The sequence below is a fragment of the Dromiciops gliroides genome, chromosome 1 (assembly GCF_019393635.1).
Source record: "Dromiciops gliroides isolate mDroGli1 chromosome 1, mDroGli1.pri, whole genome shotgun sequence".
Classification (NCBI taxonomy): Eukaryota; Metazoa; Chordata; class Mammalia; order Microbiotheria; family Microbiotheriidae; genus Dromiciops; species Dromiciops gliroides.
Genome location: NC_057861.1, coordinates 741,715,650 through 741,728,519, shown reverse-complemented (window position 1 = coordinate 741,728,519; position 12,870 = coordinate 741,715,650). Strand labels below are relative to the sequence as shown.

The 12,870-nt window shown below is 46.9% G+C and overlaps 1 protein-coding gene across 2 annotated transcripts in view; it reads right to left on the bottom strand.

The window, feature by feature from the left end:
- FAM107A (family with sequence similarity 107 member A) overlaps positions 1 to 12,870 on the bottom strand; it is a 135,980-nt gene that overhangs the window by 6,587 nt on the left and 116,523 nt on the right. For both annotated transcript variants that reach the window (XM_043967936.1, XM_043967929.1), the window contains 2 exons: positions 4,244 to 4,421; positions 262 to 418 (listed from right to left, as the gene is read on the bottom strand). In XM_043967936.1, the coding sequence (XP_043823871.1) occupies positions 262 to 418; positions 4,244 to 4,421 (335 nt within the window). The remainder of the gene's footprint in view (positions 1 to 261; positions 419 to 4,243; positions 4,422 to 12,870) is intronic.

Sequence of the window (12,870 nt, the reverse complement as noted above, 5' to 3'; positions counted from 1 at the left end):
TGCATCCTTAGGGGCACAGAACGTTCTGTCTAGAAAGGACTCAGGGCATCTTCTCTTAGTTTTATGGACCCCAGGGGCTGCCTTGCCCCTAATGTCCCAGTTGGCTGCTGGCTGAAAGGCCTGGGCCACCTTCCAGGCCCAGCCTCCTCCTTGTGGCCGGTCCTGCATCCCCTGCTAGGCCCCCTTCTCCCCCATCTCTCCCCTGCACTAGGGCAGCCTCTAGATTGAACACATCCTGAATCTGTCTGGGGGCTTTCCTACCTCATCCAGTCGCTGCTGCCTCTTCAGGAGCTCCTGTTCAAATGGAGACTTGAGTTTCTTGGCTTCTTCTTCTTCTTTCTTCAGCCTAAGCAGTTGATTCCGCCTCCGATGCTCCAGGACCCGCTGCAGCTCTGGCTTGCTGTCCACTCCCAGACCTCTGCAGGTGTCAGGATGGGGCAGGGGTGAGGCAGGGGAGGGAGAGAACAAGGAAAGAGTCTTAGTGGAAAAAACTGTGAGGAATGTGGCCAAGGAATAACAGACTTGTGCCATCTCACAGGTTTTCAGTGGCAGATGGGACCTCAATGAGCATTAGTCCAAACAGCACCAGAAGGAGAGCTCCCTCTACAACATCCCAGCACTTAGCACAGTGCCCGCCACAGAGTAGGCGCTTAATCAGTAGTTTAGCACAGTGCCCGCCACAGAGTAGGCACTTAATCAGTAGTTTAGATGACCACATAGTAGGCACTTGGTCAGTAGTTTAGCTTGTCACATAGTCGGCACTTAATAAATATTCATTGATTGATCCCATCCTGACTCTGCTTGAGGATCACCAGGGAACAAGAACTCGCTGACGTCCATTCTGCTTTGGGAAGGTTCTCATGATCAGAAGTTTTTCCTACTGCATCAAACAAAAATGAACTTTCCTGCCCCTTCCTGTACTCCCTGTTCTGCCCCGCCCCCCCCCAGGGCCAAGCAGAACATCTTGTCTTTACATGCCTTAAAAAAGCCCCTGAAGGTGTGGCATGTAGCACAATGCTTTCTTTGGAAACATTCGGGGCTCGTGACCTCAGCTGGCTTATGGCAAACTCCCTGAACTTTGCATGAAACAAAGCCAAATTTGTGTGTGTTTGTGAGTGCGTGTGTGTCTGTGATGGAGAATTACATTTATGTACCCAAGAACCACTCTCTAGGTGACTTCACCCCTTCTGTACTTCTGACCCAGTGTAACAGTTAAAATTAAGGTAGACCGAGGCATGATCAATTTATTAGTAAAGCACATCCTACCAATAAGTAGGGTCTCAGCTTCCTCACCTTAGCTAAGACTGTGAATGAGGGGTACTGGCTCTCTCCCTTTTATAGTTTTGGGGAGACAAAACAAAAAACAGGACTTTGTGGGCAGGGAACAAGTTATGATTGGTTAAAAGAACTCGACATCACGAATGACCAATCAATATGATTGGCGACAGAGCTGAGGCATGGGGAATAATCTGATCGGTTGGAAATTGGGAATGAGGCGCTAGCAACAACCCCCTCCTTCCCTCCTGTGATGGAAAGATGTTCACTGCTTGAATCCACCTGGTAGACTTCCTTTGGATGGCAAACCAGACATTATTGAAGGACAGCTCGGTGGTGCAAAGATACCAGACTAGGCCAGACTCCCCAGTGTCCATCTGCATCCCTCAGAGGAAATAGTTTTTTTCCTTGAGGCAAGAGTAGAGCAGAGATTAGCAGTAGAACCGGATTTCTAAACATGGCTCCTTACAAGCCAGCTGAATTTCTGAACTAAGTTCGGAGACAAAGAACCATGACTTGGGAGGCTATAGGACAAAACTGATGGATTGTAAATAGGGTCAATTAAAGAAAAAACGATGCAGAATCAGTTTGATTATTTCACTGAGGAAAGTGGCATTGTTACCTGAACTATGACAGTCCTCAGGAAGGAAAAGGGAGTGGGAAGCTGTTTTTTACACGTGGCCTTTATTTCCAGTATTTGGTATGGATCTGTGGTCTCACTGGCATGGGGAACTCTCGGTGTGGAAACTGTGTTTTGCGAACTCATTAAAGTGCCTTGTCCAGAATAACACAACTGCTAGGCAAGGGATAGGGTTTGAACATGTCTTAGAGAGTAGTCTGGGGACCCTGAGAGGTTAAGTGACTTGACCACAGTCACACAGTTAGTATGCCACAGTGGTGGGATTTGAACCCAGCTCCCTGGTCTCCAAGTCCAGTGGTACCCTATCTCTTTTACCCATTTTCTCCAAGTTTTGCCTCGGGGGGGCCAAACAGAATCAATCTAATCCCTCTTCTAGAGGAAAGCTCTTCAAGTCACAACTATCATGTTTTTTTCTAGGGAGACTATTATCATTCTCATTTTACAGATGAGGAAACTGAGGTTCTGAGACGGACATGGTTACTTAGTTTTGGGGTTGGTCTGGTGCCAACCAATAGGGCAGGTAGATTACATTCACCACCCCCCCCCAAAGTCAATCATGGACTTGTCCCCAACATGGCTACACCACCACCCATTAGTGCCCAATACTCTTATCCCTTCCTACTGCTGGTGTGTCCCTTGGTGTACTGTTGTTGCACCCTCACATTGGTTAAGCTAACCTTGATCCAGGTCTGTCAGTAGCTGGTGAGAGAGGCAGCACTACTTTTCATTCTTCATTGGAAACAGAATGAAGAGATTGTGGATGGGATCCATTGCCTACCTCATCACATCATCTTTCCCTCCTACCAAACTTCTCTCTTTCAATCAAGGGCACCAGCATCCCTCTAGGCTCCCAGGTTCATTATTTCTCTCATCCCACTTGACTCCTCTCTCCACCGAGAACTGCTCTATTTCCAATGATCTCTTACTTGCCAAATTATAAGAGTCTTTTCTCAGTCTTCGGCCCTTCTTGATGGCTCTGCAGCCTTCTACATTGTGGACCCCCCCCCCTCCTCTCCTGGGTACTTTCTCTCTTCTCTCTGGGTTGCTGAAAATGATGGGTCACTTACAAAAATTTGCATATTCATACAGTTAAAAGTTGAAAATTTAGAAACGGGATGTTGTAAGGTGTTTAACAATCTTCCAGAGTTTCAGTGGGTTTTAAACCCATTTGTCAGAAAATATAAAATTGCAACACCTTTTGAGTGGCTTGTAAAGAATAACTGATTGACATCAGGGAAGATGAAAATTTCCCAGCTGGATTCCATCAAAAGCCTTTGTATGATTGGTGGATGGCATTGAAAAATGAAGATTCTGTTTTAGTAAGTGTAGCTAGTGATCTACTTCTTCTACGGAGTCCTAGAGGGCTTTGTGTGGCATTAAAAAAAGCCACAATGGCCATTGAAACCAAGTATTGAAATAAAGGATTTAGGACTAAAGCTTGAAATTACTATGTCATTGTTGTTGTAGGTCAGTCATTTCCAGTCATGTCTAACTTTTCCTGATCTTGGCAAAGATCATGGAGTGGTTTGCCATTTCTTTACAGATGAGGAAACTGAGGCAAACAGGGTTAAGTGATTTGCCCAGAGTCATACAGCTAGTAAGTAGCTGAGGATGGAAATTGCTATATCACAAGGCATTTAACTAAGATTTCAAAAAATAATGAAGTATATTCCATTTCATTGCTTTCACAAAAATATTAGTGCCAATAATTTTAGTCAGAGTGAAAATATTTTTGTGCCACTAGTAAGTAAACATTTTCCAAATATTTCATCTTTATCTCCCCTTTTTAAATTTTGATTTTTGCATAAGATTTATAATGAATGTAATTGTTAGCAATCATAATCATATTTCTTATGTTGCATATTTTAATTAACTATAATAATTACAAGGAATTATAAGCATATAATCTCTACATAATTTATAAATAAGTAAATATAAAGCTATTGGAACCATGCATAACTGAAAGGGGTACATAATTAAAATCTGGAGACCGGGGCAGCTAGGTGGCGCAGTGGACAGAGCACCGGCCCTGGAGTCAGGAGTACCTGAGTTCAAATCCGGCTTCAGACACTTAACACTTACTAGCTGTGTGACCCTGGGCAAGTCACTTAACCCCAATTGCCTCACTAAAAAAAACCCAAACAAAAAAAACATCTGGAGACCACTGAGATAGCTTGTATACGTCAGAGGTGAGAATGTAACCCTCTAAATCTAGATTGCTTGGGTACCTTGTCTCCATGACAACCCACAGGTTCCGGCTGAGCATGCTCCAGGCATCACTTGGTCTAAGAAATGGGTGGAGATTTTCTGCCTCCCCACCCCCCTCACCTTCTGTGGTTCATGAGGAGCTCCCTGTGCAACTCCTGGTGACTTCTAGAGGCTTTTACAGGATTCGTCAGCTTCTTGGGTTTGATAAGCTCTGAGTTCCAGTCTTTGTAGTCCGGATGGGCCATGACTCCCCCAGGTCTCTCTGTTCTATCCCTCTGCATTTCAGAGTACAGGGAAGCTGTGAAGAGAGGGTGCTCACATTAGAACTGGGGCGCTTCCTCAGGGAAGATGGCACGGCCCACACTTACCTTGTTGGCATCCCCCATTCTTGAGGTTTTGGAGCTGAAAGCAACCCCCATCTAGTCCCCTCATTATGCAGATGGGGAAAGTGAGACCCAGAGAGGTCAGCCAGGAGTAGAGGTGGAGCCAGGATGCCTGACCTCATCATGGGGCTCCTGAGAGCTTCAGAGGTTATAAAGCCTCCTTCTCAGAGTAACCCTATGAGGGAGGCAGGAAAAAGAAAGACTCCATCCATTCCCATTCCTTAAAGCTGCACTTAGGACTTCATTGGTCCTGGGGCTTCTTTCTACCAATGCAGAGCCCACTGTGCAGGTTAGAATCTTGGGAGCTTCTTGTGGGCAGTGAGAGGTTACATTTAACCTTGCTCAGGGGCAGACAGTCTGTCTATATATAAGAGGCAGGACCTGAATCCAGGTCTTCCTGACTCTGATATTAGCTCTCTATCCATCATGCCACACTGCCTCACCCCCATTTGATGGATGGGGAAACTCAGGCTGTTTCAGGTTAGGTGACTTCACTAGGGTCACAAATCAATCAATAAGCATGTATTAGACACCTGCTGTGTGTCACCATACCAGGTGCTGAGAATACAAAGACAAAAACGAAACAGTCCCTGCCTTTGAGGGTATTACATTTCATAGGAAGAAAACAACCTATGAACCCGCAAGTGTCATGAGTGGAACGTGAATCCAGGGTTTATGACTCTAATGAAAGGAAAGGAAAGGAACATTTATTAAGTACCTACTATGTGCCAGACATTGCCCTAAGTGCTTTACAAATATCATCTTCTTTGCTCCTCACGACAAACCTGAAAGTACTATTATTATCTCCAGTTTCCATTGTCCTACACGCTATTCCTTCCTATTCCTCTCTTAATTCATCTCAGGATGACATTATCGTTTTGGTTGCTCTAGCATGCTAAAGGCTCGGACTGAGGCTTACACACTGAGATCTTTTCCAGATTAATTGCCCCTGCCTTGGACTGAGAAAGTTGATTTCTAATATTTATTTCTAATATTTCTTCCAATTAAAATATGCTGGGTACACCATGTATGAATGTATATGTACTGCATCCCCCAATGACCCTTGCTCCCTCTTTTCTCTAGGATAAAAATTCTCCAAAATGCATTTAATCTACAAATGCCAAAGACAAAATGTCCCCACCAGCTCTACAGGAACAGCTGGTCCATGAAAGTTATAGAATATTACCGAATTATGTGAAATGATGGAGAATGGGAATTTAGACAGTCATGGGAAGATTTTCATTTTTTTTTCATGTCCGAAGAAAATAGAATCACACACTGGTCATGTCCAAAGAATGTATTTCATCTTCTGTGTTTTAAGTCCATCACTTTTTGACAAGAAGTGGGTGGCTTCATCTTTGGTCCTCCAGAATCACGATTGGTCATTGTGTTGATAGGAATTCTTTGTCTTTACGGTGTTGTTATTTACAAATTGTTCTGGTTTGTTGTTGCCTTGATTAGAATGGGAAGACATGTATGAACTGATACAAAGTGAAATGAGCAGAACCAGGAAAATGATACACACAAAAGACTGCAAGAACAGTAATCTTGGTCCTGGAGAACACATAAGGAAATATATGTCCCTCCCTTTGTTGGAGAGGTGGCAGCCTACAGCAGCATAACGCGACATACGCTTGTCAGAATGGTTCATGGATTGGTTGGTTTAATTCAATTCAACAAGCACTTACTAAATGCCTGCTGTGCACTGGCCACTGGTGGATGCTAGGGATACAGTAGCAAAAATAGTTCTTAGACTTAAGTAGCTTATATTGTACTTGGTGGGAAGCAGAGTGGGAAGGAGAACAATGTTTATGTGGATAAGCAAGTGCAAAATAAATAGCAGATAAATGCAAATTACTTGTGTGTGTGTGTGTGTGTGTGTGTGTGTGTGTGTGTGTATGGGTGGGCAAGTGTACTGAGTGGTGACATTTAAGCTTACCCTTGAAGTAAGCTCAAGGTTTTGAGAGAAAGTGTTCCAGGCAGGGGCACTGCCAGGGAAAATGCCTGGAGTCAGGAGATGGAGAATCTGGTCTGAGGAGCATTAAAAAGGTCAGTGTCATTAGATCAGAGATTGCGGGGGAAAAGATTGTTGGGGAAGGTTTTGAAGGGCTTTGAATGCCAAGCTGAGGATTTTATATTTGATCTTGGAGGTGATAGGGAGCCCCAGGAGTATATTGAAGGGTGCCATGGTCAGACCTGCACTTAGGAAGATTGCTTTGCCAGCCAAGTGGGGGATGAACAGGACTGGGCAGGGGCAGAGAGACCTACCAGCAGGCTGTTGCAATAGTCCAGAAATGAGGTAAAGCGGCACTGCACAGAGTGGTAGCAGCATCAGAGGCAGGGGAGTGATATGAACACACCTGTGCTTGAGGCATAGCAGGTTGGCACGGGTGTTGAAGATAGATCGGAGCAGGGAGAGGCTGGAGGAGGAAAGCAGTCAGACTGTTCAGTAACAGTTCAGGTGAGAGGCAAGAAGATCCTGAGCAATGGAGCTTGTAGCAGGAGGAGTAGAGGAGATGGGCACAAGAGATGTCAAAGAAATGCGACCTGGAAAATGATGGGATATTGCACTTGGGGGAATTCTGGGATGACTCAGGGCCTTCAGACCAGAAGGACAATCCAAAGCTGCCAGGCCTAGGGACCATCTGGTCTGACTCCCTCACTTTACACATGAGGAAACTGAGGCCCAGGAAGTTTAAGTGATTGGCCACACACGCAGGTCGTGTCAGGGCCTGGATTTGGGGCCAGATCTTCTGACTGAGCCTATGCTGGAGGAGAGGTAGGCTGGGGGTGGGGGGAAGAGAAAGAGTTTTGTTCTTTTGTTACAAGGTAGGTTGGGGGGGGTGGGAGGTGCTGAAGGAAAGACTTTATCTGGAAATGACTGTGATATAAAAAAATGACATTAATCCGACTTATCATAATTTATTTTTTAAAGGAAGTCACAGGACTTCCTTGTTTAATTTCAGTGTCTTCCTTGACAGAGGTGGCTCTGGGTTGTAGGAGAGAGTCCCCTTGTAGAGGGAACAGGGATGGATGTTCCTACTCTGAGCCCATCTGGCCCCTTCCCCAGAGGTCTCACAGGGCTAGCCCTGAGTCCCTGAGATAGAGTTGGCCCAGAGGGACACTTCCCTGGCCCCTGGAGAAACAGTGGGGTTATTCGACTTGGCTAGGGGTACACAGCCAGGATGTGTCTGAGGCAGGCTTCCTCCCTGGCTGGGGATCTACTACACCAAACCAACTCTCACTATCTAAAGGTCACTTATTAAAGCAGGTTTTCCCCTGGCCCAACCCCTATCCTCTTGGGAAGTGTATGCGTTAACCCGAAGATAAGTTGCTCTTGAACAAGTTTTTCCTAGTTTGTCCAGCTGTGTTTGGGGTCAGCTACAGCTAGAGAGAGAACAGGGGATGGCTTCCTTGGCTACTTGCTGAGAAGTTTTGTGCATACCTTTTCTTTTTATGTTCCTGGGGATTCCAACCCTTTCTTTCTGCTTGCCCTCTGGATCAAGCAGGACTTTGGACAGTTAATACACAAAGGTCACATCTGTAAGGTGACACAAGTAGCTGACTGGGCTAATGAGGTTGAGTAACCTCCACCCTCAATGGTGACTTTGTAAAGGGGAGTCTCAGGAATCCCTGAGGGCCCCTGGCCTCCTGGGAGAGGGTTTGGACCCAGCCCTGGTTTAGAGTGGATGGTAGCAGGGATCACCTGAGGCCTGCACTACCCCCATGAGCTAATCAAAGAACCAGAGAAAGGATAGATCCCCTTGAGAGAATTTCCAGAAAGGCATGGACAGGAAGTACTCAGGTGAAGATGGAAGGACGAATTGTAAGCTGGAGTCCAGATTATGGGGTCTTCTGAGTACGTAAGCCTTGGGTTGGATCCTCTTGTAGAGAAAAGGTGGGAGGACACCTTTGATTTGTTTCCCCTCAAAGTAAAAATACATAATGGCTGTACGTGTCGTTCTCCTCTTTTATCTTTGCCTCCCCAGTGCCTAGCCCGGCTCTTGGCACAAAGTGAGCACTTAAATTAACGTTTGTTGAATAAATAGATGAATGACTGTATTAATTACGGTATATTACTATGTTGGGATGTTACATTGTTCAATCACTTTTTTTTCAGTTGTGTCAAACTCTTCGTAACCTCATCTGGGGTTTTCTTGGCAAAGCTCCTGGAGCAGTTTGCCATTTCCTTCTCCAGCTCATTTCACAGATGAGAACTGAGGCAGACAGGGGTAAGTAACTGCCCAGGGACACACAGCCAGTAAAACATGACCCGGGGCAAATCCTAGCCTCAAATCTGAGCCTCAGTTTCCTCATCTGTAAAATGAGGAAGTGGCACTCAGTGATTTCTGGGGTCCCTTTTACCTCTAGACATTTGGTCCTAGGTCCTTTTCAGAGCAAGATCACCAAAGGCACATAGACGCACACAGGCACATTCACTGACAACCCCTTCTGACTGCTCGACTTTCACATTTCAGTTCCCCTTTCCATCAAAGCTGCTCTGTGAGTAGCAGGAGGTTGGGAGAAGCAGGAGAGTGGCTGTTGTTGACAAATTCATGACCCTACCCCTTATCCTTATACCCAGTGTGACCTTGGGCACATCTCCATGAGCCTTCATTTCTTCATCTGTAAAACTATGGCTTCTGGGGTCTCTTCCTGCTCTAGATCTATTAACCCACCATGTGTAGCACCTCCCTCCTGCGCTATTTCTCTAACGCCTTTCTGTACCTAGAGGGTGGCTGAGTACTTATGCTGAGGCTCTGAAGAAAGGCAAAGGATCATCCCTCTGCTCAAGGCAGGAGCTCAGTCTAATGGGGATTGTGGGATGGCCCCTGGGGTCCTTTCAGATCCAGAACTACGGGCTCCCTTCTTCCAGCTCTGGCCTTTGACTCAGAGATTCCAGGGTTCAGGGAACATTGATAGAGGGGGTGATGAAATAGGCAGACCTGCTGCTCTGCTCCTGGGGAGCAGGGTGCTGATACCTCCCACAGAAGAGGGAACGTGAAGCCTTCAGGCTGATCACTATCTCTCATCCACTCTGTGCCAACCATTGTGCCAACTCCTAATCAAGATGCAAAGATCTATAGGCAAGGACACCCCTGGGCTGTTGGTTCCCTCCCTCCCCTCTTCCCTCTGGGAGGCCTTTGGAGCTCTGAGCCCGGATTGAGGCCGGATGTGGGTGACCATAGCTAGAAGTCTGAAGCACGTCCAAGTGACCTAGAGCTGGCAGGCAATGTCCACTCCCAGGTGTGCCTAGGAGAGTAGGGGGCTGGTTGGAGAATAGAAGGGAGGATTTGGTAAGGAAGGGGACTATCATTTCCTTGACAATTACGGTGCTAAGGACAGAGACTCACTCAGTGTCTGGGACCACAGATCAAGGGCACATTTCATCTGTCAAGGTTCTGAGGGACTCTGTCCTAATTCTTCTCCATCTGTCATCAGAATTGGATAGAGCCCTGACACTGGCTGAGTTCAAATGTGGCTAGCTGTGTGACCTTGGAAAAGTCATTTAGCATCCATTTGCCTCAGTTTCCTCAACTGTGGAATGGAGATTAATAACCTCCCAGGGTTGTTATGAGGATCAAACGAGTTAATATTTATAAAGTACTTAGCACAGTGCCTGGTACATAGTTGGCACTCAATAAATGTTTGTTGACTGACTTACTGATCTAATCTAAAACTTTCATTTTACAGAGAAGACAACTGGGAGGTTAAGGGATTTGCCCAAGGTCACAGGCGGTGTAAGAGATGGGCTTTCAACTTAGGGTCTTTCTTTGAACATTACCATGCTCATGTCCAGCAAGTACGGAATCATTTAGCCTTTTCTTGAAGAACCTCAGTGAAAGGAAAGAAACCTGACATTGATAAAGCGCTTTAATGTTTGCAATGTGCTTTGCCTCTTTTTTGATGCTCATGACAACTGTCTGAAGGAGGGGCTAGTGTAAGAGACTAACCCAGGGTCACACAGCTAATTCGTGCCAGAAACAGGGTTTGACTCCGGGTCTAGCAAGGCATTCACTGTACCATTTTGGCTTCCTATAGTTGAGTGACCTTGGGAATGTCATTGCCACTTTCCCTCAAAGGCAGTTTCTTCTGCAATCATCTCTCGTTGCCCCTTCCACCCACTGTTGAACAAACACAATCCCTCCTCCCAGCTCTTTCCTCACCCCTGACTCCCAGCTCCGCCCCTTTATAATTGAGGTTAGAACTGTGTGTACAGGTCACCTCTCTATCAGTTAGTAAGCTCTGAAGGCTGGAACTCTCATTCTCCCCTCCAGGTGCTCACGGCCATGCCTTGTGACTCCAAGGCACTTAATTCACCAACTCTTTTCTAATTTGAGTTTTCTTTTCTCTCGGTTACGTAGAGGGTTTCCCAGAGTGGCCACCAGATGGCAAAGCAGAGGCACAACTTTGACATGCGTCCTTGGCCTTTGGAGGGACTAGGAAGGGTGTAGGCACGGAGCAAAGAGCCATTCTGCGTAAAAATGAGTAGATTTGTCCTGCGTCCCTGGGAGAGGAGAAGGGCTTGCCAAGGGATGAGGCCTGGATCTCACAAGAGGAGATTTTGCAAGGTTTCAGTACCCTCTGCCTTGCGTAAATCCCAAGGGAAAAGTTCAGAAGATCATGGATAAAGCAACTGGAAGGAGCCTTTAGGGCCACTGAATTCACCTTCCTCATTTTTTTGTTTTTTTTTGTGTGTGTGTGGCAATGAGGGTTAAGTGACTTGCCCAGGGTCACACAGCTAGTTAAGTGTCAAGTGTCTGAGACCAGATTTGAACTCAGGTCCTCCTGAATCCAGGGCTGGTGCTTTATCCAGTGCGCCATCTAGCTGCCCCCTGTTTTTGTTTTTTGTTTTGGTTTTGCAGGGCAATGAGGGTTAAGTGACTTGCCCAGGGTCACACAACTAGTAAGTATCAAGTGTCTGAGGCCGGATTTGAACTCAGATCCTCTTGAATCCAGGGCCGGTGCTTTATCCACTGAGCCACCTAGCTGCCCCCACCTTCCTCATTTGAAAGTGGAGGAAACTGAGGCACAGAGAATTAAGTGACATGCCCAGAGTCACAAGGCTGGAAGAATTTGAACCCAGGTCTTTCTGATGTCAATTCCAGCACTATAATTCAGAATTTGAACCCGATCTTCCTGATTCCTAATCCACTACATTAGGCTCTGCTGATGAGTGCCCAGCAGCTGGATAGGACTGCACAGAGACCAGCTGGGATACACTCATGCCTATTCTAGCCTAAGAGGTTCCCTTTCAGGTTAGATGGTCCTGCCAAAGCAGCTTGGGCAGGTTCCCAATGATGCCAGGGCAGGAGTCTGTCTCTGCTGCCCCTGCCTTCAAAGAAAAAGAATTGCCCAGTGGACAGGAGTGCTGGGTTGGCCTCGGGGTGGTAGCACCCCACTGCTAAGGAATTTAGATTTGCAAGGAGGAGGGGCCTGGGATACCAGGAGTCTGGAGACCCAAGTTCTGGTCTCGGCTCAGCCTTTAACTTGTCATGTGACTTTAGACATGGGGGCTTGGCTGGAGGGTGTAGTAGATAGGGCTGGGTTCGAGTTCTGCCTCAGACATTTACTAGCTGTGTGACTCCACTTAGCCTCTCTGAGGATCACTTTTTTTGTGTGTGTGAGGCAATTGGGGTTAAGTGACTTGCCTAGGGTCACACAGCTCTCTGAGGCTGGATTTGAACTCAGGTACTCCTGACTCCAGGGCCAGTGCTCTATCCACTGTGTCACCTAGCTGCCCCAGGATCACTTTGCTCATTTGTAAAATGAGGGCTTGGCTCACCTACCTCTAATTCTCCTCCAGTTCTAAATCGATGCTCCTTGGAACTCTTCGGCCCGCCCCGCCCCGCCTCCCCCCCCCCCCCCCCCCCCCCCCCCCCGCTGTGGAATGCTGAATCCATCCCAGGAGCCAGAGCAGAAATCCTGGAGTCTTAGACCAGGGTATTAGATAAGAGGCCCTGAGCCAAACTAGGGAATTGCCAAGTAAACCTCGAGGACCAAGCTCAGCTCCTCCTCTTCCATAATGCATGTTGCCTGGCCCCTCCCCTCGTGCCCTCCCCTCTTGGCCACCTCTCCCTGCCCCCCCCCCACTTCCTCCCTTAAGTCTAGAGGTCCTCTCCAAGTTCTTGTGCTTCTCCTGGTCTCCTCCGCTCACCCCTCCCCTGCCACTTGCTGCTCTGCATCTTCTGCTGTTTTAGGGCTTTCTCTCTCCCACTGGATTGTAAACCCCTTGAGGGCAGGTTCTATTTCTCGTCTATTTTTTATTCCTCACAGCACTTACCACGGTGCTAAACTTATATCCTCAGTCAATACCTGTAACTGACTGACTGCAACATGTTTCCAGCTGGGTGTTCTTATCCC